The 27,695-nt window shown below is 39.3% G+C and overlaps 1 protein-coding gene across 1 annotated transcript in view; it reads left to right on the top strand.

Annotated features, from left to right (window-relative positions):
- PGM5 (phosphoglucomutase 5) overlaps nt 1-27,695 on the top strand; it is an 82,473-nt gene that overhangs the window by 37,107 nt on the left and 17,671 nt on the right. The window contains exons 7-9 of the mRNA XM_068666326.1: nt 13,055-13,170; nt 22,706-22,841; nt 23,757-23,940. Of these exons, the coding sequence (XP_068522427.1) occupies nt 13,055-13,170; nt 22,706-22,841; nt 23,757-23,940 (436 nt within the window). The remainder of the gene's footprint in view (nt 1-13,054; nt 13,171-22,705; nt 22,842-23,756; nt 23,941-27,695) is intronic.

Genomic DNA, 27,695 nt, shown 5'->3' with positions numbered 1-27,695 from the left:
ACACTGCTCCAAGCTATAATAAGTGAGGCAAATCCATGTGGGCAGAGACTGAGAGGACTAAAATAACTTACTAACATTAATTAAGCGTTCATTCTAGAATGTTTTCTTTCCCCATGTGGATGTGATTAGATGCCCTTCCTCCCTCAAACTCTGGAGTCTGTTCATGTCTGATTGGTACTTCTGGTTAAAGAAAATGAGGGACCTGCAGGGTCTAGGCAGGAGGAACACATGCAATATCTAGTCTCAGCACAGACAAATATCTCAACTCTTTCCAGTAACACTGAAGAATTGCTGGGGTTCCTTATAGGGTGTGTGTTCACAGCATCCTGTTTTTCTATATAGATGTACACAATGAGGAGAAATCAGGAGCAAGAGGATGAACACAACCATTTTTGTGCATTAGAAGTACCTCTTCCCTCCCCTTAAAATAATAAACCTTTGAACTTATCTTTATTTACACAGACCTATCCACCTTGGCATCAATTTTTTTTTTTTTTTTTCTCGTCATAAGGAACAGTATTTCTATCTGCAAGGTGCTGGATTTGTTAGCAGATTTCTTGGAAGCAGGCTTTACAGTGCAAGTAACTAGTCTTGATTTTTAGTGGGTGCTTAATACTCAATAAAGGAAAATAGTTGACTTTTGCCTTTTGGCACCAGTTCAGCAAAATACTTAAGCATACACTTAACTTTCAGGTTTGTGAGAAACCCCAGAGATTTGAATGGAAATATGAAAGACCTTTTTAATGGTTTACTAAAAAAAAATAATAATAAAAAATAGAGAATTAAAAAAAAAACAACAACACACAAAGCACTCTTTTTTTCCATGACTTCAATGTTTTTATCTTTTCCCCCATTTTATTATGTGCTATCCTTGTTACTTTTTGGCTCTGAGCCTGTCTATAAAACACTTGTTGTTCTGTATAGTAGAAGTTGCAGTTGTACCGTGACCGGGTCAGCATTCTCTTAGCATAAGCCTCCCAGATTGCTTCTCTTCATAAATCTCAGCATGGGTGGCACACTCAAGCAGGGCTGAGAAGACATAAGAAGACATGGAAATGGTGTGGAACACAACTCAGAAAGCTGGGTTGCTTGTTCACAGACAGTACTCTAATTTGAAAGAGTATAAAATCTGTGAAGTTTCTGGAGAGTGCTCCACCTCAGGGAAGAGTGCCTGTATCATGCCTACATCACTCAGCGCAGTGTTTTTTTCTGGAAGCCTAAGTAAGCCCATATGTCTATATGGTATAATACAGAGCAGTGCAGAGACACTAGCGGGAGTCCCACTGCATGTATGTTTGTGCTAGCAAGGCACCAGGAGACCAACCAGCAGAAGAACAGTGTCCCACTGATGAGACCAGACTGCTTCCTGCCTAACAGATAAGCTTCTTCACAGTGAGGTTAGTAATCCCTGAACCATGCTGTGTTGCACAGTATGGCATATTTTACTATCTATCACTTGCACTTTCAGAGCAGGATGGCTTTGTGGAGGTGAACCTGAGAAGTACAGTAGACTTATTTCTTGTCTTTTTTCTCGTTTCTTGTCCAGTCATGACTATGTTTTCTTTCATACACAGCAGAAAAGAACACCAGTATAAATTCTAAGACTAACACTTTCTATTAGCAAACTCAGTGCAGATATAAACATTAGGGCTGATGGTCAGTCTGGATTTAAACACAGTAGATTCATTCTGACTTGTAACGTCCAATGGGAGAGAAACAGAAGAGAAGTTGGTCATGTGAGGAACCCAACACAGGTAAAATTCTTAGCAGTTTGGAAACAGGATTTTCCACTTATCTAATTCCTAACAAAAAGTATCTGAGAATCATTTCTAGCAGTTAGATGTGAATTGACATAAGGTCTTGTTCCCCCAACTGTAATAACAACAAAAATATTTCTTTTGTAGTGAATTATAATTAAATTAATTTTTATTTTAAACAATTGGATGATTTTTTTTCTCTTGACCTTTGAACGTGCTTATTATTGGAGTATTCAAATTTTAAATGCAGTTTCAAGAAAGTGCTTCTTAGTTACTCTGCTTGTAGAAAACACCACCAAGTCAGTATTTATCTGATTCTATTTTAGTATTATTATGCAAAAGTCTAGCATCTAGCAGTTGTGTCTGTTTATGATTTTTTTTCTGAACATGCTAAAATTTGTCAAAGTGTTGAGAATTTTTTTAAAAGGCTGATGGAGGAGATTTGGGGAGGGATTCTGGAGACGGCAAAGAATTGTGTGTTTTGTACTCTGAGCTACACTGATTTGTTGCTGACAGCACTGTCCATACCATGATAGCCTGGATGAGCAGAAACAGATGTTGTAGGTTCATTGGCTGGTTTCCTGTCTGAAGGAGGGATTTCTAACAAAGTTCAGTTTTACTTGGTAGGATTTCTTTAATGCTCTATTTACTTGAAAAGAAGGAAACTTAGGTAGATAACATATGCACAAACTTCAGTTAAATTGAATTAAACACGTAACTCTTCAGAGAACTTTTGTCTCCCATAGAATCTCATTGCTAGGACGCTTTGATATCATCCAAACTTTACAGGGGAACTTATTAACCAAAACTGTATTTAAAGGTCTTAAAACCTAAGCCTATCAGGTCTCCCTTAGGGCAACTTCTTAAAAGTGATTTAACTTCTCGGAAAGAGATACTTTAATGCCTCATAATCCCCTTAGCCACAAATTGGAGATGATAACAATCTCACTGCGATAATATGCATGTAACTACTGTTTGGTAGTTTTAACATTGGCAGTAATTTCATATCTCAATAGCTACAACAATAATGAAGTTGCAGCACATGCAAACGTGGGGTGAAAAAATTCATCTTTGAATGCTGTCTATTTTATTCATTAAAGGTTCATTTACTGTGCCTAGTCACCAGTTAATTCTACACCAATGACATTTCATTCTAGAACAAATTAGGGAGGCTGGTCTGAAGTACGGTATCCATAAAAAGTGTTGTTACACAGTGGACAGGAGTATCCCATCAGTTCTGAAGGCAAAAACACACACCATAAGGAGCTGTGCTGGCCATTTTCCCTTTTATCACTTTCTCCCTGAAAAGTGAGGAAGAGGCAGAGGCTTTCTGCAGCCTTTTGGCAGAGTTTGCAAGTAGAGCTGTGATGCATCTCTACATCTGCTGTCCTGCTTAGAAACATGTTTCAGTTTGGCAGTGTTCCCCAGCTGGCTATGAAGCTGACACAGAAATTTACTTCTACTGCTTGTGACTGAATCACGAAATTGCCTGTTGGGTTTGGGACACAAATTAGTTTAACACTGTTTTGTAAAGTGTCTCATGTACTTCAGAAATTGCTGTCTTTTTGTCTTTTTGTTTGTCTTTATTTATTTATTTATTTTTCACAAGGGGCTTGTAAAATTTGACTGAGGTGTTACGGAATGTATGCAAGAAAACTGGGCAGTGTGAAACATTGAACTGTGTGTTCACACCATGGCCTACAGGTGGCAACAAGCAAAGTAAGTTATGCCAAGGCCCCACTGTGTGCATGTTTTTGAGCCTGAGTTCCCTTCTCAACTCTCCTCAAGTCTGCTCCTACAGGAGTCATGGAATCATAGTCACAGAATGGTTTGGGTTGGAAGGGACCTTAAAGATCAGCCCGTGATTGTAGCTCACCAACCCCCCTGCCATGGGCAGGGATACCTTCCTCCAGAACAGGCTGCTCAAAGCCACATCTAGCCTGGCCTTGAGCACTTCCAGGGATGGGGCATCTGCAGCTTCTCTGGACAAACTGTTCCAGTGCCTCACAACCCTCCGAGTGAAGAATTTCTTTCCAATATATAACCTAAATCTACTTTTTTTTTTTTTTTTTTTTTTAAGTTTAAAGGCATTACTCCTTGTCCTATTACTATGCTCCCTGACAAAGAGGACTTCTTTTTATTTAAAAAACAAAAACAAAACAAAACAAACAAACAAACAAAACAAACAAACAAACAAACAAACAAAAAACAAAAAACAAAAACAATGAACTTCAAAGGCCCAGGGGAGATATTAAATTTTTAAATAATTTGTTTTAGGAATTTAATGCCAAGGTGCTTATCTTGCATGCAATACTTCATGTCCATGCAGTATAGTGGTGAAAATGAACATGTTCCATGTAGATCAAATAAGTTCCTGGTATGTATGGTTGCTGTGTGTTACAAGGCATGTCTCCCACAGTATTCTCCTGGAGAAGCTGGCAGCCCATGGCTTGGACAGGTACACGCTTTCCTAAGCTAAAAACTGATTGGACAGCCAGGCCCAGAGAGGGGTGGTGAATGTAGCTAAATCCAGATGAAGATCGGTCACCAGTGGTGTTCCCCAAGGGTCAGTGTTGGGAACTTAATCTCTTTAATATCTTTATTGATGACTTGGATGAGGGAATTGAGAACACCCTCAGTACGTTTGCAGATGACACCAAGTTGAGGGGAAGTGTCAATCTGCCAGAGGGTAGGAAGGCCCTGCAGAGGGACCTGGGCAGATTGGATCGATGGGCAGAAGCCAATGGGATGAGGTTCAACATGGCTAAGTGCCGGGTCCTGCACTTTGGCCACAACAACCCCATGCAACGCTACAGGCCTGGGGCAGAGTGGATGGAAAGCTGTGCAGAGAAAAGGGATCTGGGGGTCCTGGTTGATGCTCGCCTGAACATGAGCCAGCAGTGTGCCCAGGTGGCCAAGAAGGCCAATGGCATCCTGGCTTGTACCAGGAATAGTGTACCCAGTAGGACCAGGGAGGTCATTGTCCCCTTGTACTCGGCCCTGGTGAGGCTGCACCTTGAGTGCTGTGTTCAGCTTTGGGCCCCTCAGTACCAGAAGGACATTGAGGCCCTGGAGCATGTCCAGAGCAGGGCTACGAAGCTGGTGAAGGGCTTGGAGCATAAGTCCTGTGAGGAGCGGTTGAGGGCACTGGGGTTGTTTAGTCTGGAGAAGAGGAGGCTTAGGGGAGACATTATTGGTCTGTACAACTGCCTAAAAGGAAGCTGTGGGGAGCTGGGGGTCAGTCTCTTTTCACGGGTAACTAGTGATAGGACTAGAGGGAATGGCCTCAAGTTGCACCAGGGAAGGTTCAGGCTGGATTTGAAGAGACATTTCTGCTCAGAAGGAGCAGTCAGGCATTGGGATGGGTTGCCTAGGGAGGTAGTGGAGTCACCATCCCTGGGGGTGTTCAAGGAAAGGTTGGACGTGGTGCTTAGGGACATGGTTTAGTGGGTGACATTGGTGATAGGGGAATGGTTGAAACAGATGATCTTGGAGGTGTTTTCCAACCATAATGATTCTGTGATTCTATGAAAGTAGGTAGTGTTTATATGACTTTCCGTTTCAGCTGGGATAATTTTTAGTTTGTGTTGCTGAAAGCAATTAAACACAGGGAAAGGCCGATGTGAGACTAAGAAACAGAAGAAATTATTGGAACAGTGAGTTGGCACCACGCTTAATGCTGCACGAGTGCCAGGAGACTCCATTGATAGAAAGGGAATTCAAACTGTCTTGAATAAAATTTAGCGGTAACAGGATTTCTGCAGTTATCAGCAATTCGTAACCATACTCAGAACTATGGCCAGGTGAAAAAATTCACCTGAAGTTGCCAGTTTTCAAGACAAAAACTACCTTGAACACCAGTTATTGATTTAGTGTACTTTTAGTCTACCCACGGAAGCATCTTAGAGTTAAAACTTTGAAGGGGGTGGGGAGGTGGCAAAAACAAAAAAAGCCAAACATTTTTAGATCCTTTGTAGTTAAAGTGTCTTCAGGTGCTTTTTGTTTATCAGTTTTAGTTACTGTAATCTTTCTCTGTGAGATGCAGCATACTTGAAAGCAGAAAGAAAATTAACTTGCTGTCTTGTAAGTACCTTTTTTTTTTTTTTTTTTTCCCTGCCTTGTGCTCCTGACAGCCTCTCTGCCAACCATAGCAGTTTACATCTTATCTTAGTGACATGTCCTCGTTATCTGCATTGTGTGTGAGCACTTAGCATTCCACTGCTTTTTGCTTAATAAATTAAAGCCTGGGAGGGAGTAACACTGTAATACTTGACCGTATAAGGGAGGTGACTGTTGTTTTAGTTCTGCTCCTTGCACAATATGCAGTTGAAGCCTTTTAAGGGAAGGTGGTGCAGACAGAGTGAAAACATCCAGAAGCAGAACATCTATTTCACATTATAGTTGGTGCCAGTGCTAGTGCTGTCATTGCTACTGCCATGAATTTCTCACAGGCTGATACGAGTTTCAGAGCTGAAGAGGAAAGGGGGAGACTTGCAGATGAGACTGCAGAAGAAAGTTAAAACTGTTTAGTTCATGGCTCCAGCAGCTTGAGAAATAATAATGAAGAGGAAGCTGACCAGAGGCAAGCAGAATTAGACTTCCAGAGTTGAGAAACAAAGCAGCAAGGAGTTCTGCAGCATCAATGAGAAGAGAACACCGAAGTGTAAACATCATGCAGTGAGAATGGGATAGGGACTCTGTGGCTGAAAAGACAATGAATATTTTGCCTAAATTTTCAAGGAAGTTTAAAAAAAAATCCTTAACAAAGGGATTTAGAAAGTTGGAGAGGGAGTGAGCTAACTAATGCAAAAATTGGATGGAGAAGAAAGTGTGGCAGCATGATAGAGTTCAATCCTGGATGTCATCTCAGTACTCCAAAATGAAATTTTAGGTCTGGTTGAAGGAAACTTAAGTAAGCCTGTGAAGGCAAAGGCTGTACAATGTGGCTAGAAAACGATAAAACAGGATCTCTAATAAAGGATCAGAAAAATTGATGTAGACAAACATAAGTCAGTTATTATGATCACAGAAGTGTCCAGGGAGTTACTAACATTTTGAAGCATCTGAGTAAATAAAATATCAAATAAAATACAGCATTTGTGCAGCAAGGTTTGACTGTGCCAGAAGACTTTATTTCAGTTAGAGAAATGATTTTCTTGATAAATCATATGCAGATCCTTACCTGGGATATTTTTTGTGCTTTGTGTGAAAAAGACTACAGAAGTGGGAAAAAAAAATGTCTTTCTTAGCTTCAGTTAAACCATAGTATTTATTTTAAAATAAAATGCACTTTAGGCGTTAAATGAAATGAGGTTTTTAATCAGCTGGAGATCAGATAACGCAGAGTATATTTCAGTGGCTAAAATAGAGGTTTAGAAGACTCATTGTGAACCATTTTTCTTTTTTAGCCAGCAACTCTGAAAGAAGATCTTACAGGTATCCTTTGAGAAATGCCACTACCACACGCTTCCCTGCAATGTCCCGTATGCCTACCTCTCAAATTCTTTTAATTCCAGTTGACTTTGTTAGGGCTTTGAGGGTGCTTACCCTCCTGCAGAATGGGGCTCTTTGCTGCCTAAGTTACAGCACCTTGTCTACCTCAGCACTGGCTCCACAGAGGGGAATAGGCTTGAAAAAAATATGTCCATGAAATGCAAGTCTGTATTTTCATGTCTGCTCACCCAAGTGTCTGTGAGCATACTTCAGATGTGCAGCTGACACCTGTAGGTGGTGGAAGATGAGAGGAAGACATGTAATAGTTACTTCTTTAGTAATTATTTTACTGAAATCTTTTTTTTTTTTTTTTTTTTTTTTTTTTTTCCTCCATGTTAGGACTACAGAATGAATGCAACACTGAAATTTACCCTAGCGAGCATTAAACCTACAATGCAAAACTCTAGCCAGTTACTTAGACCAGTTCATGAGGCCTGTCAAAGAAAGCCCTTCCTCCAGTATTGTGACCTTTATCTTTGCAGTGAACAGACATTATGACTCTGGCAGGATAATTTTGTTTGATTGACTGATCTATTCTCGGAAGTTATAAAAGTTTCACTGTGCACAAGAAAGTCAGCTTGCCCCAGGCCATTTGCTGTATCTGAATGATGTGTATTCATCAGGTCTTTCTGTGGCATTGTAGAGAATAGGTTGGAGTAAACCCTCTAACTTCTGTGAACATATGGATAATTCTGCTTAAACCAGTGGTGTTAGTGCAAAACCACAGTAACTGAGAGGTACCCTCAAGGACCACATTGCCTTGTTTGGCCATTTGTGAAAAGTAGTTCATTGTCTTCACTGGATGGGAAACTGAAAGAACAGTCTCACAAGGTTATTCCTTTAACTTTTTGAAATAAAAGAATTTATTTATTTATTTATTTATTTTCTTCGCAATGGAGAGTAAACTTTTTACAAAGTTTAAGCAGGATAGTGTTTTTACTGCTGTGCCAAGGAAAATGATTTGGACTATGGAGAGTCCTGTATCCTCTGTTTTCATAGTTAGATGATCTGCATATGGTTAATGAAGTATAAGGAAGATGTGGGACATTCAGATGTTCAACTGTACGATGATTTATCCACTTGCCTGGTGCAGAACAGGCAAATTTTCCACATTTGTTTCTCAAGGCTTTCAGAAGCAATTTGAACAATTAGCTATTAATTCTTTTTTCCTGACAGAAAATTTTCAGAAGTCCTGATCTTCCTTATGAAGCTTGTTACTATGTTCATTATTACCTTCTTTATGAACTAGCCCGGTCATTCTTTGGTGAGCTGTACTGTAGAGCTTAAGAATTGGCTTAACAGTTCTTGGTTGGTACTAAACTTTCCAGTAATTCTGCTTTTCATTGATGAGATAACTCAAGCTACTTCTTATAGTTGCATTGTGTGCGTTTTTATGTTTTAATTAAAAATGGATGGCAAGTATAGGTAGTGTGGGAATAGATCCTGAAAATAAAAATGAGAATTGAGTTGTGCAGTAGAAGGGTATATGTTGCTACATAGCCTTACAGGAATTACGTTCTTATTGTAACTCACTTTATTATCTCCCCTTATAAAAACAGGTGTTTTTTTTTTTTGTTTTTTTTTTTTTTTTTTTTTAATTTACAAAGCACACACAGTTCTAAATATTATGTATAACTGTAAAAAGTACAGTCTACTATTTCTTGAAATTTTTCCTTTGTATTTCGGCATACTTGGACCCTAAATGTCTTTAGCTCTGATATGGGCAGAATAACTGAAGTGACTGCCTTACAGTATAGGTCGAAGTGTAAATGCCCTATGTCCCAGTCTAGCTAGAGCTACTTAGTGTGACACACAGACACAAGAAACTTTACTGTGTAATCTCATTGATGTAGTGAGCACTTACGCTGAGAGAAGGCAAGCATGAATACTCTTTGAAGTCAGTCCCATTAAATGTCTGAGGTGAGAAGAACCAGAATGCCCGGGGTTTTCTGTATTCCTTCCACATAGTTCATACTCACAGAACATATAAACACAGGTATATCAACTGTGTGGTTAGACATAAATAGAAAGCCTTTGCTTCAAACAGACTAGGAAAATAGACCTATTCATATGGCATGTTTTCTTCCAGTTTTTCTTTTGAATTGCTCTGGAGATACATTCTAACCATTGAGTCAGAACTCTTGACAGTTGACACTTACACCCAGAGAACTCAGAGGGTTAGGTACTGTCCTTACAGAAGCACCACTGCATCAGTATCTTGGTGATGATTCATCATTCAAATGTAAATAATAACATACAACATTTCCTTAGAAGAGTGGGACAGTGTGTCCATGACCTCTACAAGTTATAATCTCTTTGCAGCAGCAGTTCCAAAACTTATTTTCTGAGAGAAATAGTATTCTGTCTGACCATGAGATCGTTTGTAGACAGCAAAAACTTAGTAACCACCTGTCTAACTCCCCAAAATTTAGGGATTCAAGAACTCAGACTCCAGTTTAAATATGCAGAAAGAAGAAGAAAAACTTTAAAAGCTGCATATACGTGTACGTAGACTTGTTTGAACTATCCTGTAAAGGTGCATTGCTAAAAACATCATAGATTGATTGTTATTTTGGATCTGTGATTGAGTACAATTACTATGACCAATTGTTCTTGCAGAATTACACGTTCCAGGAATCCTCATCATAAGCTTTTATTTGCCTAGTGGAATAAATGTCTTAGTGTTTTTTAAACTTGTCATGAAGTCTTATGCTGCATGAGAGAGTGCTAGAATCTTCATTAGTTGGTAGAAACTAACTACCAAATTTTGGACCACAAGAAATGCAATGCTTATTTTCAGATGGCACTTCTTTTTTATGTATCTGGCTTTTCAGTGACTGAAAGCTCTGATTTTGTCATGTCTGAAAGAAAGCAGTTTGGCTGAAAAAAAAATTCTGGGTAATGGAAGATACATTTTTTATTTTTTTTTTTATCACTGGTGTGATATCTGTCTTGCTTCTTGTTTCAAATGATGTAGATGTACTGAAAATCCCTCCTCCTCCACCACCGTTCAATCTCTATTTTCCATGGTTTCAAAGATTTAGTAATTTCCCAGTTACAAAATATTTTTTTCCATCTTCTGAGAATTATTTTCCTGTAGCTTGTTTTATTATTTGTTTGATCTGACACAATACATTATTGCTCTTAATCTGCAGTTTTGAGAATTTTGTTCATCTTCCTGTGGAAAATCATCTATATTTTCCACAGTGGTCATCGGCTGTAAATGTCTCTAGGTTGCACAAAGGCACATGCTCTATTTATTGGGCTCCACTTTATTTCAGTAAACTGAAAAGATGATGCTCTATTTTTTAGTGTGCTTTTAATAGCTCTCATCTTCAGTGTTTAGTGATGTCACATATTTAGTATGGGAAATTTAAGCATTTTGTGTAGAATTTATAAATACAGAAGACTCATTGAATTGATCTGTCCTTCCTTTGCTCACTGATATTTATGCTCTGCTGCCAATAATTGTGACTGGTAGATACTGATTTTTTAAAGTTGTCATATTTAAAGTGTACATTCTCCTCAGATTCCTGACCATAGGCACAGATTTATGGGCAAGGCAGGGATAATCTTGGGCTGGGGACAGTAAGAGTAGCCTTATATTTTTCCAATTTGTACCCTCTAGTCATTGTAACACCCCTACACTGAGGATGGGGCTCTTTGCAGTGCTGCTTTGATGAGATGCCAGTCTTGTCAGATATTATAATAATTGCATGTTAATTCAGACAGACTGTTGGTTTATTAAACAGTACTGCTTTTCTGTGGCTTGGAGACCAAAGAAAGATTTTTATGAAGGTTATTGTGGTTTGGGTTACTCATCTGGGACTGAAGCCTTTTGTTTTTTCAGAGCTTTGAAAACAGTACTAGTCCTTGCTCAAAAAGTGACAGTCTAAATGCGGAAAACAGACAGAGAGAGGAAAGTGAATCTCCTCTGTACACAAATTATAGCAGAAATCATTTTGGTTTAGAATATCATATATTGTTGAGTACCTTATTTAGTAGATCTTTTGTTTGTTGCATAATATAATGTAACTGTCTTCCCTACAGCACTACTGAACAGTAGTACCTAAAGCTGGCCTGAATTTGCTGCTTCTAACTATTTACTCTGTTAAGGTCTAACTGTTTACTCTGTTTAAGTCTGTGAGAATCAAGAACAAACAAAAAATAGTTGCTAGAAACAGTCTCATATTTCACTATAAACTTTATACGCATGTATTTATATTTATATTTATATTACGTTTGTTTGTTTGAAAGACATAGTCTAAATTAAACCCAATACCGTAATGATTTCACTATCTGCATTTTCAGAGCTGGCCTAGTAAACAGAAAACTTTCAACAAGCATAACAGTCTCTGGAAGACTCTCATTCTCATCAAGATAGGTCTATCTGAGGCTGTTTGTCCCCAGACTAGAGGAATACAGAAAAGTGAAAGGGAAGAGATTTTCTTCTCTATTAACAGTACCAGGATATTGGAACATTTCTGCAAACAGAAATATTCCTGGTGTATTATTAGGCTACCTCAAGAGAATTAGTTTTGCTCTTCCAGCATGTAAGTCATTGTTTTCTGTTTGATTGTTTTCTACTTTTTGGCAGGATTGTCCCGTTCCCAGCCTGCAGTTATTGTCACACAGAGATTAAATCCTTTTATGTTTTTTATTTTCTGCAGAGCCAGCTAGAACCCTTTTCAGCTCTGCACTGTATAACATCTATTATGCAGTGATATATCTAAGGGTCAGTAATACAGCTAGTGCTGTATAAACACAAGAGGTATACTTGCCTCTAACTCTACGCAGACATGAAAGCCAAGTTTAAGATAAAACATTCTGATAATTCTTCTTACTCCAAGTACCTCTCTAGCTCTTTTCAAATCAGTATCAGCAACTCTTACTTGATCTCATTTATAAACACCCTTTTAAAGGTGTAACATATAGATACAAAAATAAACACCTGTTCCTAGAATACATGAAAATACTACAGTGTAAACATACTTGGGTCCTGACTGAGACTGGTTTCTGAGACAAGGATCAGTTTTGAATGGTGCTGTTGGTCTGCCACGTTGTATTTTACTTCATAGTCTAACTGTCAGGAGACAGAGTGAAACCTACAATATTCCTCAACTGAAGAAGTTGCCAGCAGGTCAAGGAGGGCTCTGCTCAGCCCTCGTGAGGCCACACCCAGAGTACTGTGTCCATTTCTGGGCTCCCTCTTAAAAGAGGGAGATAGAGCTACTGGATTGAGTTCAGAGAAGGGCTATGAAGATGATTAGGGAACTGGAGCACCAATCATACGAGGACAGGCTGAGAGAGCTGGGCCTGTTTAGTCTGGAAAAGAGAAGAATGAGGAGAGACCTCATCAATGTGAATAAATATCTGAGGGGAGAGTGTCAAGAGGATGGAGGCAGTCTCTTTTCAGTTGTGCCTAGTGAGAGGATGAGAGGCAATGGGCACAGACTGATGCACAGGAGGTTCCAGCTGAATATGTGAGGACACTTCCTTACTGTGAAGGTGACAGAGCACTGGCACAGGTTGCCCAGAGACGTTGTGGAGTCTCCTTCTCTGAGATATTCAAAACACTCCTCAATGCCATCCTGCACAGTGTGCTCTAGGTGATCTTGCTTGGCAGCGGGGTTGGACCAGATGAACTTCAGAGATCCCTTCCAACCTAAACCATTCTGTGATTCTGTGATCTCAAGCCATATATAAAAACAAACAAACAAACAAAAAACAAACAAACAAAAACAAACAAACAAACAAAAAACTACACTGTCTTAATTGTTGGTGTTTTATTCTGTCTTCTATAGAGTGGCAAAAGTAATGAAGGTTCCTGTGTATGAAACACCAACAGGATGGAGATATTTTTCCAATCTTATGGATTCTGGACGTTGTTCACTCTGTGGGGAGGAAAGCTTTGGCACTGGTAAGTAATACATAATCAAAGATTTCCACAGACTTTTAATGACAATATTTTTTCAAAGTTAAATGAGCCAAAGCCAAAAAAATCATCAAATTAACTTGATATTGTGCTTGAACAGAGGACTGTCAGATGTTGTATCTTGAACATCTTCTTGCAATCTCTGGTGTTCATCTGCTTTTGGAGTAAGAAACATGTGAAAGATGGACATTGTGAAGCCATAGGCAATCCTATCACTGCCCAAACAGTTTTCAGAGGTGTCTGCCACTCTTCTGACTTGAACGTTATGCAGAAGGATCTCATTGGTCACACTACAATAGTATTTTTCACAGACTGCAACAACCTTTTGAGGAATGTTGCCTGCGTGCACATGGTTCTTGTGGACTTGTGGATGAGTCTACAAAGCATGAAGACTGGTTGGCATATCTAGTCAAACCTGTTCCAAACATCCCATGTTTAGAACATCACAATTACTGGAAAGTCAGATGAAGATAAAATCATCCCTAGAATAAATTCAGCTGCATGTCAGCACCTGTTTTCCTAAGTTAAGTATTTGTCCCTCATCTGTCCCAAGACCAGTCAACAATAGAGTGCAGAACTCAAGACAAATCCGAGCAGTCCTCAAGAATTCAGTACTGATGGGATTCAGTCAGAGCAAACCAGTAGAGTCTTTACTCTGTAAATCTACACATAGTTTTGGATTATGAGGGAAACTGAATACATTTTACAGTGTTTGTTTTTTCTTTTCTAGATTCTGCCACATAACTTTTTTTCTACTTCGTATTAGTAGGGTTATGTTGTAAATGTTTTTGAATAATCACATATCAGAATTACTTGACTTATTTCCTGGCTAATTTATTCTGTATTTTGACGTGAGTTCCATGGAGTTTGATTTTTTGGTTTGTAATTCATTGGCTACAGCTTTTCACGGAAAATTATTTTTCATGCACTGAAGTTTGGTTTACAAATTTCATGTCACTTTGATTTAGTTGACTCTAGTATTTAGTATTAGTTGAGGTTAATTAGAGCAGAATGCTGCTTGTTTAAAAATGAAGACTTCTTTAAGCCATACACATGTCACTTTATAGAGTAGACTGTCATTAACTTTCCTGTGAGTATCTGGATTATGATAGAGAAAAAAAAATAATAAAATGTTATGTTTCTTTGGGTGCCTGTCTGTAGGAAGTAAAAGAAATTAAATGAACAATGAATGTGTATTTTGCTTTCTGTTCCAAATGTGAATGACTGTCCCAAGATAGGAAACCTAGCTGCCTTGTCTTAACTTCTGTGGGAACAGAGATTTGTATTGCCTTGGGTGTATCTTTTGAACGGATATTTTCTAACGGTCTTTTGCAGGGTCATTGTGTGACAGTTCTAGCTTGGAGAGAAGTGTGTTTCTAGAAGTAGGGAGGTCTTGTTCTTTTCGGAATGTACTGTCATTTGCTGCCATATGCTTTTAGACCACATCTCCATTTACCTATGAGAGGTCTTTACTGGGCAGTGGTGTTGATTATGATTCTTGTAGATGTTTCTTTTCTCAGGGAGAAGAGAGGAATCTTTACTTGCTTAATAGAGACTGGCTTCAAAGGACAATTGTCAGGAAAAAATTATGGTTCAGTGTGGTTGTTTTATTCAGGTGGGCAGCTGAGCTCCATCACATCCTCTCTTTCACTGCCCCTCCTCAAAAGGAAAGGGGAAGAAAATACAATGCAAAGGGCTCAGGGGCTAAGATAAGGATGGGGAGATTGCTCAACAACTATCATGATGGGCAAAACAGTCTCAGCATAGGGAGATGAGAGAAATTTATTGCCTATTACTAATAATCTAGAGAAGTGGGAAACAAAGGAAAGAAACCAAAAACACCTTCCCCCATCTACCCCCCTCCTCCCTCCCCAAGAGGCACAGGGGAATGGGTAAATGGGTCTGCAGTCAGTCTTCAGCACTTCGTCTCCACCACTTCTTCACAGTCACTCTTTTCCCCTGCTCTCTGTGGGGTCCCTCCCATGGGATGCCGTCCTTCCCAAACTGATCCTGTGGGGGCTGCCCACAGGCAGCAGATCTCCAAGCACTGCTGCCACACGGCTCTGTCCCACGGGGTCCATCCATCCCCCAGGAGCAAACTGCTCCAGCACGGGTCCCCCACGGCTGGGTGGGAGCTCCCCCCAGACCCCCTGCTGTTGTGTGGGCTCCTCTCCACGGGCTGCAGCTCCGGCCCGGAGCCTGCTCCTGCTCCATGGGCTGCAGCCTCATCCAGGCCACATCCACCTGCTCCACCAGGGGCTCCTCCACCCATGGGGGGCTGCAGCGTGGAGATCTGCTCCATGTGGGACCCATGGGCTGCAGGGGGACAGCCTGCTCCACCAGGGGCCTCTCCCTACACAGGCCACAGGGGAACTGCTGCTGCCTGCCTGGAGCACCTCCTGCCCTCCTGCTGCACTGACCTGGGGGGATTCAGGGCTGCTTCTCACTCACCTCTTCCAGCTGCTGTTCCCCAGAAGTTTTTTCTTCCTTTCTTAAACCTGTTCTCACGGAGGTGCAAACAGCGTTACTTATTAGCTTGGCTCTGGCCAGTGGTGGGGCCCTTATCTTAACATGGAACAGCTTCTTGATTCTTCTCTCAGAAGCCACTCCTATGGCCCCACGCTACCAAAATCTTGCCACATAAAACCACTACAAGCCATTATGGAAAAGACCAAACACCAAATTTCCCTGGCACCTTGAAAAGGCATGACCTATATCCATGTTCAGGTCTTCCTAAGTAGGCTCTCCAAACAGTTGGTGGACTTCAAGCCTGCAGATCACTTTTATAGAAATTAGAAGTGGTTTCAGGGCTTGATCTGAAAGCACTGAAGCACTAAGGACATTATGCTTTGTGTTGGCCTAACTTCTTTATTACCCAGAGTAGCAGTTGCTTGTTGAGGTTGGGAAAGAGGGGCAGTTGTCTAACAGAGGTAAAGGGCCTTTGGGTTTTGCCTGTTCTTCAGGGTGGACAAGATAATTACAATTCCTCTCTATCCCTGCACCTGACTTTTCCTTCACTAGGGTTTTGCTGCAGGGCACTAAAACAATTGTATTTTGTACAACAGCCTCTCTTCTAATTTTGAAGCTTGCATCTCCTGACCTCACACCAGCTCTGCATTCCTAGCACTCTCTGTGTTCCTGTCTGAATCTGTTTCTCCTATCCTGTCATTAATTCTCCACATTTCTAATAAACTCTGTCTCTTGTGAGTTTTAAGATTCCCTGACCAATACATTTCTGGCCAGTATGGAGAGCTGCTCTACAGCAGCACTCAATCTATGCATCTCAGTCCATTCTGGTCAGATGGGCTTCCTTGTACCTGCAGCACTTCACTGGCAGTGCTGGAAGGCCTTCTGGCCTTCCAGTTTAGGCAATGCCATCTAAATGCTGGTATAAACTGTCAGGATTGAAGCCCATGGGCATTCAGACAACTTGGAGCACTGGATCAGTGTGTAGGTAGTTGCCGTGTAAATGGATTGTGACAGTGCCTACAGGGCAATTACAGTGATGTCTAAAGTTTGTTTTATTCCCTGCCTCAGTTTTCTTATCATCTTTCAGTTCAGTGCAGCTGTCTGAAAATATCTCATATGCCAGGAGGTTTATTTGTAAAACACAGGCTGGTCTGTAGATGACCAACACGTTAGCGATGTGAGCTGTTTTTAGCAATAAATATTTACCTTATTGCGAACCTTTTGGTAATGTCCTAAGCTGCATGACCTTCACAAGTTTCTGCCACTATTGGGCATTTGAATCAATTTTACATCTTTCCCCTCCATCGTAGCTATTTAGGGAACTGAAACTTAGTACTTTTTTAGCTTTCAGTGTGGGATTTTTCAAGAAATGTGCCATACAGCACATTACATCACAGAGTGGTAAAATTGTTGTTCTGTGTAAGAGAATGGAGTTTTATAGATCCTTGTTCTATTGTCAAACTAACCGAACAGCATTGGAGATTGATTGGTTGTGTACCCAGGTAATCCAGCCCAGATGGAATTTCCAAACAATACAGAGCCCTAGTTTTATAATATAAGGGATTTTGCACTGGCAAGTAAATAAAAGCAAAATTTCTGCTATAAAAGGAAAAAAGATTTTGAAAACATCCCATATGGCTGTGTTTCCCAGACTTGTTTTTTGGCAGCTGATCTTGGAGCTCAACCAATGCTTTAAAAACTTCTTCCATTTTTGTAGCAGTGTGGGGAGCTTGTCAGATGAGGTTAGTAGCTTTCTGGTTCTGTGACTAATGCCCAGGATACAGTTCAGAGAAGGGCGTCAGCAGCAGCAATTAGTTTCTAAATTTCATCAGCAAACTATTAATCAGGATTAGGAGAGCTGTGTGGTTGATTTATCTTTCTGCAGTTTAAGCCCCTTCAGTAATTGCTGCATCTTTCATAAACTTGCATGCTTCATCTCCAAATTTTCAGATGCCATTAACACCAACTGTCTTCTCCTGCAAGATAATGTGAAAGAAGAACTAGTGGAGAATATAAAGGTGGTCTGGTGTTGGAAATAATGAAAGCCTTTAAAAACCCATATGGTGGTATCTATGACAGTAACACATATCTGAAATAATCCTGTTAACGTGAGTAAAAGAACAGATCAGAATGTCCCTAAATCTCCATTTGCCTAAAATATCACCAGGATTCAGATTCCTGGATGATAAGTCTGTAAGACTAGAACTGTGTGCAAACAAAAAATGTTGTACTGTGAGTTTGTGAACTTGCCTCAATCTTATTTTTACTTTAAAATTGTATTTACAAAATACAATACGCTAGACAGAGTTAGCTAGTTTAGGGAAAAGCAAATATGTTGTCTTCATGCATATGTCCCTCAGGGCTCACTCTCTCAATCAAAATTGCAAGTCATTTCAGATAAAGAACAGATGAGGCATATAAACGCTTGCATGCCCAACAGCTTTACAACATCAGAAAAATCATAATATGAATATATTTTGTATGATCTTACTTTGTCTCTCAAGCTACTGACTCTCAAGTCTTTACTTCAGTTTAAGCCTGTCTAAGCTGAGTACTTATTTCTGAATGGGAACATGCTCTGACAGTTTTTCCCAGATTGTTTACTCTGAGTCTGGCTTTAGCAATTGACTTTTACAGTAGTAAAAGAAAAACCTTTTGCTACTATTATATGGAGAAATACGTGACAAATTAACTCAAAAATAAACTGTGAAAGTACTTGTTATAATTTTCCTTAACAATGTCAAAATACATATAATGGGATAATTGGAAAAATATTTATTGACTCCACTGTTCTTTCTGCTTCAGCTCCTTACACAGGGCCTGGAATTCATTAATGTGTTGGTTTTTCAGTAAAAAGTATAGCTCAGGATTATCCTGAGATTGATATATTCCCTCAGCAAGACAGGACAACTGTTAGTATTGTAATTTCAGGAATACATAGTTGTGAGTCATCTTGATCACTTTGTACAGACCAGCTCTGCCTCTGCAAATCCACAAGAGATACTGGGTATATAAACAAAAAACTGTTAGCTGAGCTGAGGCAGAACTAGCTTCCTGCCTAATCTTTCTAACATGTAAGTGGAGAGGTAGAAATAAAAGAGGGAGAAAAGCAAAGACATGTACAAACAAAGGTGCAGCAGGTGAAAACCAGAGTTGTCTGAGTTGTGGCAGTGAATTTTAATCTGCTAAAAGAAATAAAGGCAATACATTCACACATAGGTGCAAATAGTAGCTCAACTGATGGATATACTGGTACAATAAAAGAGGTGGAATAAAAAAGTTCTGAGAAATCCCAGTTGCCAATTTTCCTTCTAGTAAGAACAATGAACCGAGACGTTTCATGGGCACACAGGATTATTGTTGCTATATCCACATTAGGCTAGCATTTTTAATCAGTGATTTTTAATTCTGGAACTGTTGTGTGATTTCCAGGTTTCTCCATCAAGACTTTTGCCTCTGGGTTGCTTTTTTTCCAATGCTTTCTCTTTCCAGAGAAATATCAGTCTGTCTGTTGTCCTGAAGGACACACAAGGACACAGCGCATGCCAAAGCTGCTAAATGGATCTGAAGGATGATACATGTGTACACTCATCCTTCTTCATAGAGATTTATAAGCTTAAGCCATGCCAGAACAAGGCTTGGAGCATGACACAGACCTTTCCAAAAATTCTTCTCTCCATGTTTCACTGGACCATTTTGGTTCAATGAAACATGCTCAAACCGTTTGTTAAATCAAAATGCATCTCTTCTTTGGTGTTTATTTCAGACGTTTGCACAGAAGTCTTGATATATTGACCATTTTGCTGACTGAATAATCTATTTTTCACTACATGATTTGATGGCTTGTAGTCTGCAGAGTGTTATACAATCAGAGAATAAATGATTGCTTATATTAGAACTAATTGTCCAGGTGTTTAGTTTAATTCTGTGTCTCCACTTGTTGCTAGTACCTGTAAGCAATTTAAGTTACTGGTAATATCAGCAGTAGAGATAACTTTTTAGGCAAAATAGACTTTTCCAGTGTTAAGGATGAATGACTAAAAGAAGAGCCAGGAAGGCTAAGAAGGAAAGAAGCAGCCATGGTGGGGCATGCTCACGACTGCTAGGGCCGTGTCCAGCCTCTCAGGGCTCCCTGGCCCTGCCCAACACCTAGGACCCCATATCAGCGCCTGCCCCAGCAACACCACAGCAGGGCTGGTCTCCAGCTCCCTATGCTCCTGTCCTGCCCAGACGTTGGCCCTGACAAGCTGCTTCTGATCCCCAGGGAGCCCCCAGTCCCTGTGGTGACCCAACAGCTGGTGACATGACAAGGAATGCAGACACTGGAGGGAAGTGACAGGTCTCTTCCAGATCTCCCTTTTGGTGGTACTGGCAGAAACCTGCACTGGCAGCATTATCTGGAACAGACTCTTGGCTAAAGTAAAATTGATCACGACCATGCCATCTGCTTTTCATATGAGCAAAGATGACTGTTATTATCTGTAGGTCTTAATGTTGGAGTTTCTGTGGAAGGCATCCTTCAGCTGACCTAGTGTGTTATCATAATGAGGGAGTAGAAGAGCTGAGGACCTGATTATCTGAAGGGCTGATTTCCTGTGGAGGGACATTTGTTTTCCTTTTTTATCTGAAGCTATTTGCAAAGCTCTGAGAGCTCATAAATAACCCTGCCCTTTTTCTTCTGATTAGTCGGCACTCCATACTTTGATAGTGCCCGGAGGCTCTGAACCAGGGAACACAGTAAGCTCTTACTGTTTTTATAGCAGCTGCTCGAGGACCATCCGATTGCTCTAGGCATTGTATTAGGAGACTGTTCTTGTTGCAGAGAGCTCACAGGCTGCAGACCAAGGCAGATAAAAAGAGGAGAAAAGACGTATTCTCAGTATCATGACAGCTACTTTGCAAACATGAAGGAATATTACTGCCTGTCTTAGTTTTTAAATCCATCTGTGCTATTCAGTGTCCCTGTCTTCTATGTTACCAAACTCACAGACACAAGCATTATCTTCATATGACTTTTTTGTTGTGCTTTCTAGAAACATATTTTTCCTTAAAAACTCGTCAATAATTTTATACAGCTCTAGTATTGTGCTGAAATAGTCATTTACATGTAGTTAACTTTGTGGTCTTTTTTGTTGTTGTTGGTGGTGGTGGTGGTGTGTGTTAGATTCAGGGGGCTGAGGGTCTACACCCCAGGGTTGAATGAAAGCAAAGGAGCCTAAGCGGCAGGCAGAGTTGTGGCAAGCCCAGAATGATGGGCTCTTAGCAAATTTGTAAGAATAGCATCTGTTAGCCTGACTGCTGCTGTCTCTCAAGAAGAGGGACTGCAAGTTGAAGGCAGCAGCAGTGACTGTCAAGAGTGGAACTCAGGAACCATGGTGGCTCCATGCAGGTCTTACTGTTTTCCTTATATGTCTTTAATTTTCTGTTGACTTTTCACAGGATTAGTGGCTTCAGTGTATCGATTTATATTATGGGATTCACGTTTGCTGCCAGTAGGAATACACAGCAATTTTAACAAATGAGTGTACAGAACTTTCAGGCTATTCTGTACAACAAGGTTTTTGTGTTTGATGAAGGAGGATATGTCATGCAGCAGGTTTTGAAGCTAATTATGTTTAGATTTCTCTGTGGAGGATTCTTGCTAAGTAATTTCAAGGAACATGGATAGTCCAGCTGGTTGCCACTGATTTGATAGTAATTGATGGAGGAAACAAAACTTGTGATTTAATGTATTTATTTTGTACCCAGGGTTTCTGTATTTTGTGACTAGATAAAAAATGGTAACAGTACAGCTAACAAACTTCAGCCAAATCTAGTATTATGGTGCTAGAGTAATGGCCACAGATTTAACCTATCAAGTTTTTTGAGTTTATTAGCTTAAGTAGTAATCTTCCATATCTACTGAGCATCAGGTGTATGAGATCTTACTTTATATGAATTATCAGTCATCCATGCTTTGTTATGAATTTTTGTCATCTGGTTTAAGTACAGATTGCCTCAAAATTTTGCTGTAAATTATCCAAAAGTAGAGGGCACTAGCTGAAGTGGCCAAGACCTTTCCTATGAAATACTCCTTTGTTAGAAAATGCTGATTATTGAAACTTTTTGCATTCTTGTTTTAACAGGCAGAGTTTAGCTTCATAGAAATGTTTCTAGTCAAGGTATGATATATGTTACATGTCTATTGCAGAGCAGGCCATTACTCCAAGTTGGCGTTTTGGTTTTGGACATGGGAAATGCAAGTCCATGCTTGTTTGAATTCAGACAGTAGACTTGAACTTGTGCCTCCTACATCTCAGAGTATGTGCTAAATCCTTTGGGGGTAGTCCAAAATTGTTCTCAGTCCCCGCTGTTGTATCAATTTCTGTCTTCATAAATAAAAAGCTAGGAAAGGACTTAGATATGAGCATTCAAACAGTTTTATCACTGAGAAGTATAGAGAAATGTGGAAAGGGGAAAAGTGAAGTGTTATTGTCTACTTTTTTCCCCAGACTTATCATGCTCATTATGTTTTTGTTTTTGGTTTTTTTTTTTTTTTTTTTTTGCCTGATGGGAGGTCATGAACATTCTGGACGTCTTCATTTTTTTATGAAATGGGAAAATTCTTTCTCCACAGCTTGATGGATGAACGTCTGTGCAAATAAGGAGATGCAGTTGAACTTGACTCATATAACTCAGAACATTCTGCTTCATGGCCAAGAGTTTGCATATCTGGCCCAGTTCTAGGAAAGGGTACCAGAGGTGTGAAAATACCCTGCATGGCTGTGAGTGGGAGCAATGATTAAAAATGTTTTACTGCTACTACTACTTTTATCCAAGTACTTGAGTATCTTTTTTATTTAACCTTAGAAGTACAGGCTTTGTCATATGTAAATGAATCACATTTTAAACATTAGTTCTGCTTGTCTGTCTAGGAGCTACCATAGTTGTGGAGATTACTACCTTACAGATTACTGTTAGGTGATGTACAAGTTGAATGAGCCAAGCCACCTTACCTTGTTTTCTGATATGCAGGAATAGCAAATAATGTGCTTTACATATCTCTCCTTAGGGTCTGATCACCTTCGAGAGAAGGATGGATTATGGGCAGTGCTAGTCTGGCTGTCAATCCTAGCAGCTCGAAAGCAAAGTGTTGAGGAGATTGTCAGGGATCATTGGGCAAAATTTGGCCGGCACTACTACTGCAGGTAGGTGTTTGCTATGTCAGCACAATGAAAATCTGCCACAGATTGCCATTGTTCTGCATGCAGTTTTTTTTCTGTTGAGAATTTACTTACTTACTGAAGGAGCAGTGTGTTTATGTCACTTACAGTGTATGGATAATTGATTTTTCTGACACCAAATGCAGAAATATTCAAATCACTTACATGTGGAATCCATAGGAGTAGTTAGCTACATGGTATTGAAAAAAATTAAAATCTCAGCACAAGTTACTCATGTATTTGTTTCTGTCTGTGCTTTCACATGAAAATGTTTTTGTGAGAACTTGGACTATGTCTACTTTTAAGTCAGGAGAACTCTTCCAAAGATCCAGATGTTTACTCACTTTTATTAAGATCTGGGAAAGGTGAATTCTAACTGGTGTTTCCATGATACATATCTTATCTTAGTCTCTGTCTCTCTCTTTTTTTTTTTTTTCTTTTTTTTTTTTTCCCCAGAATATACTTAATCCAGAGTAGCTTACATATCTGTAACATCTTCTGCCCACAGCTGTTCCTCAAAAATTTTAGCAAAAATTCATCTATTTCAGTTTCTTTTGAGCACTGGGCTGATTGTGTCCTTAATTTCAGAAAGCTGTCAGTGTATTGATTATGTTTTCTGTATTACTTTAGAAACCATGCATTTTCTAAATGGGGTTTCTCTTGCCTCAGATCTAAGTGGCCAGTGTAGAACTGTGGTACCTCGCACATCATGGGCAGGTTGCACAGAACTGCATGTATGTGCTAGTTTGATTTGCAATGAAGTACTTCAATGGTCCACCTCTAATTTTTGAAGTAAGCAGTAAATTGCTAACTGTGCACATAATGAGCTTTTTTATTTTTATTTTCCCTAAGCTGTTCAGGACTTACTTTTTACTTCTACTTTTCTTATATATATGAAAGGTTTGATTATGAAGCATTGGAGCCCAGAACAGCGTATTTCATAATGAGAGACCTCGAAGCTTTGATCACTGACAAATCATTCAGCCATCAGCAGTTTGCTGTGGGCAACAATATCTACAGTGTGGAAAGAACAGACAGCTTTGAGTACATAGATCCTGTGGATGGCACTGTGACCAAAAGACAGGTATGGCTGTTGTGATGTAGTAGCAATGTTTTGGAGCTTTCAACATGTCTCTTAAAATGTTGTTTCTAACATTCAGGTGACAAGCTTCACCATTTATTTATAGGATGGTGATTTCTTTGCTCTGATAGAAACCACATTTCCTACTTAAGATTAGCTCAGACAGGATAAGATAATATACCTCTGGTTTAGCTTGCCCTTGCTGTGTGTAGATGGAGGCCAGCTGTAGTGTCACTGGGAATGTGGGAAGGTATTGAGTCCCTGTTGACAGCAGTGCAAGTATAGTGAGGGTTCCCTTTCCTGAACAACAGAAAGCGTCCTGTAGAAAGAGAGTCTTTGCTTTTCCTATTTTCTATCTGAAATCTACACCTTAAAAAAAGAAAAAAAAGGTCAAATTTTCTTGCTTTCAGTGGCGTACAGTATTTGCATTATTAAGGTACATTATTCTCTTGTGGCCAACAGCATGCAGAAGACTTAAGTCGATTGTACCATATGTGGGCATGTTTGACTTCTCTAGCCAAAATGACTGCTTCTTTGGTCCTTCTGGGCTGACTGTAGTCTGTGTCAGTAAGATTCCTTGGCTATCAAGTTTTGCAACACAAACTGAGCCTTCAGTGTTTCATGACGTACTCAAAACTAATGATGTACTGTTGCCTGGTTAAATGTTTATTAAAACATCTTGAATATGAACTATGGTTCATATTTAAATGTGTTCTGATTTTATGCTGTTTATTTTTATTGTCCCAGTTTCTGTGGTTTGTAAATTACTTGACCTGACCAGACCCTTACAAATGATATTACGAGCCATTAAAACTATTGTCATGCCATTCTGCTCAGCATATTTATAGTTTCCATTTATCATTGCATCCAGATAATATAATCAGCCCACCTGCCAGTGAGCTATTTTCTTTGTGCTTTTTGCTGTTGAAAAAATACACGACGATATTGTCATATCCAAGTCCACTGGAAAATTACAGGCACAGCAGGCTTATGGCCCTTGTCCTTTTAAAAAATAGCTAGTAAATGTTTAGTGTATTTTTCTTTCCCTTACTTTGCATCCAAAGCCCTGTCCTAAATTGGAACATAATTGCTAATCAAATCACAATGTAACACAAATAGAGAAGCATGACTTGGCCTGTTTTTAGATGGACTCTGAGTCCATAAAACCAGAAAGCATATGTTTTCATAGGCAAAAGCACTCAGTTATTGAGAGTACAGTTCAACCAGATTGTCTTCATAGAAGGTTACATTCCTATCTCTGTGTGTCTGCAGCCTCAGTGGGATTCTCCAAGCACAATAAAATAAGAAAGGCCACTAACCTGGACAAATGAAACAACAGTTCCTGCTGCCATTTTCCTCAGGTAGCTTTCTCTTGTGTAAATACAGATGCCTCATTGTGACTGTTATGAGTTTCATGTAGATTTTCAAGCTATGTTTTCAGGAACCTGTTCAAAGTTTTGTTCCAAAGCAGTATGTGGAGAGACATTTATATTCAGTGTAACTAAGCAACTTCTCATGAATGAGAAGCTGGCCTCATACTAACAAATCAGTGTTAATAAACAGCAAGAACAGACGCAGCAACAGAAAACAAACACAGCAACAACAAAACAGGCAGATAACAATACACCCAGACTGTACGTTCTAATTTATTCTAACTATTGAAACCCATGAATATTGTTTATCACAGTGCAATAAGGTATAAAATTAAACATTCTGCTGTTCTTGAAGACTGTTTTCATTTCTGAAGTCTTATTGTGCTAGCTTTTGCACAACCATTAGCACATAACAGTGATGCTCCTGAGGATCCTGCAATCTAGAAACAGGACCATTTGCATTTGTCTATGGAATTTGAATTAGAAGGACCAAAAGTTGCCCGTTGTAAGACCTATCATATTCTGAGATTCACAGAATAAAACTCCTGAGCTTTATTATTTAAATTTTAATGTTTTCTTGCTCCTTTGTTAGATTTAGGATTCAAGAGGCTCTGCATATGGTCTGGTGGCTTTTTGGTTTTGTTTCTTTTTTTTTTTTAGTTTAAGCAAGAGTCAGGAAAAAGGCATTGGACAAACTGGAAGAAAGTTTTTTCATATAACTCCAGAGATAAGGCAAAAATCCTTTTATATTCAGAACGATTGTTTCAATCCTGTACAAGCAATAAGGTATTTCCTGTCAGAACAGTGGTCTGCTATGCCTTGGAGACACCCAAGGGTCCATAGAGGGATGAATAGAAATTATGATAACTACAGTATTTTGAAGAAAGATGTGGCTATTTTACATGCACTTAATTTATGTACATGTCTCTGTTTAATATATTACTGATAGGCTATATTTTCTACTGGAGTTGCATACTCTGCTGCTATACTTTAATAATGGTTTTCAAAATCCTAAGCCATTTTGCTTTAAGTTTGCTACTTAGCCCTGTTCATCCTAACTTACTATGCTAGTTAATTCCTACTCATTTAAATATGAAAATGTTAACTGGAAAAAAAAATAAAAACAAACAAACAAAAAAAAAACAAACACACAAAAAAGCACACAACAAAACTGCTAGAAAACAAATTTACATAGTACAATATGCATTAAGTTTAGTTTTCTGGGTGCTTCACAGATCCTAATAAATTTGCTGCTTAACCAGAATATAATGCAGAAGGGAGAAATCCCTGTGAAGCTCTGTCTGTCATACTACCTTCCAAGCCAGTGAGTTAACCATGGAACATAATTTTGTTTCAGAGTTTCCACACAGCTCATTAATATCCATTAGTAGGCCTAATTTGCCTAGCATAAATATCTGCAGATGTCCAGTGTGGGAGCTGTACAGAACATTCTCATATGCTTTCTCCTGGAAAAACGACTTATCAGTTCCCACAAGAAAATATGTTTGTGACAAATAGTGTGCCCTATCTTATTAAAAGTGCAAGTTTCTCTCCTGTGTACTTTTCAGTGTGCTACTCTCTCTTTTTTCCCTACCATACAAATTCTGCCTGGCACTTCAGAGATTATTGTTTTTAATGAGTACAGCCTCTGTCTTTCTATAACTCCCTTTTGCCAGACTATTCTAAGTTGTATGGCAGGACTCGTAGTCTTATAGACAAATATCAGCTGTCATCACTCTCGTGTAAAAATCAATACCATTGGTCATGTGTCCCTGAGAAATGTGAAATGGAGAGAATAACAAGCTCAGAAATAGTACAGTGAACTGTCTGAATGCTGGTCGTGTGTGTGTGTATGTTACACAAAAATCCCAAGTACCATAAATCTATCAAAGTGGCTACAGATGCTGTAGTTTGGTAGAATATTTTGGCATCATAAAGTTGAAGGCAGAGTTATGGGGAGTGTTTATAAGCCTTTTTTGTTCCAAAAGACCTTAAGTTAGTGAGTGATGAGATTTCAGAATCTAATATTCTAGGAGAAGTAACAATGTGTTATTGTTATTATTGACAGATAAACAGGGAGTATGTGGAAGAGTGTTCAAGTTGGTGCTGCTAGTCATGTTGTTTTGGGGGTGGCTTGGCCTACCAGGAACATACAGAATGTCCACTTTGTAATTGAATAGGAAGACAAGCTCACGCTCATGCTCATGATAGTTATGGTTTCATTTTGTGCATGTTATACTCCCTTCCTTCTTAAAGCTGTTTGACATTAATGTTACATACTTTGAGATGCTGGTCCTATGTTTGATTACCATTCAAAGTGTTGGTGCATGTTAAAATTAATTTATATTACTCTCATACCAGTGAAATAGAGGTTCATGTTATCAC

The sequence above is a fragment of the Anas acuta genome, chromosome Z (genome assembly GCF_963932015.1).
Source record: "Anas acuta chromosome Z, bAnaAcu1.1, whole genome shotgun sequence".
Taxonomy (NCBI): Eukaryota; Metazoa; Chordata; class Aves; order Anseriformes; family Anatidae; genus Anas; species Anas acuta.
The sequence above is the reverse complement of the archived record's forward strand: the minus strand, read 5'-3'. Positions and strand labels throughout refer to the sequence as shown.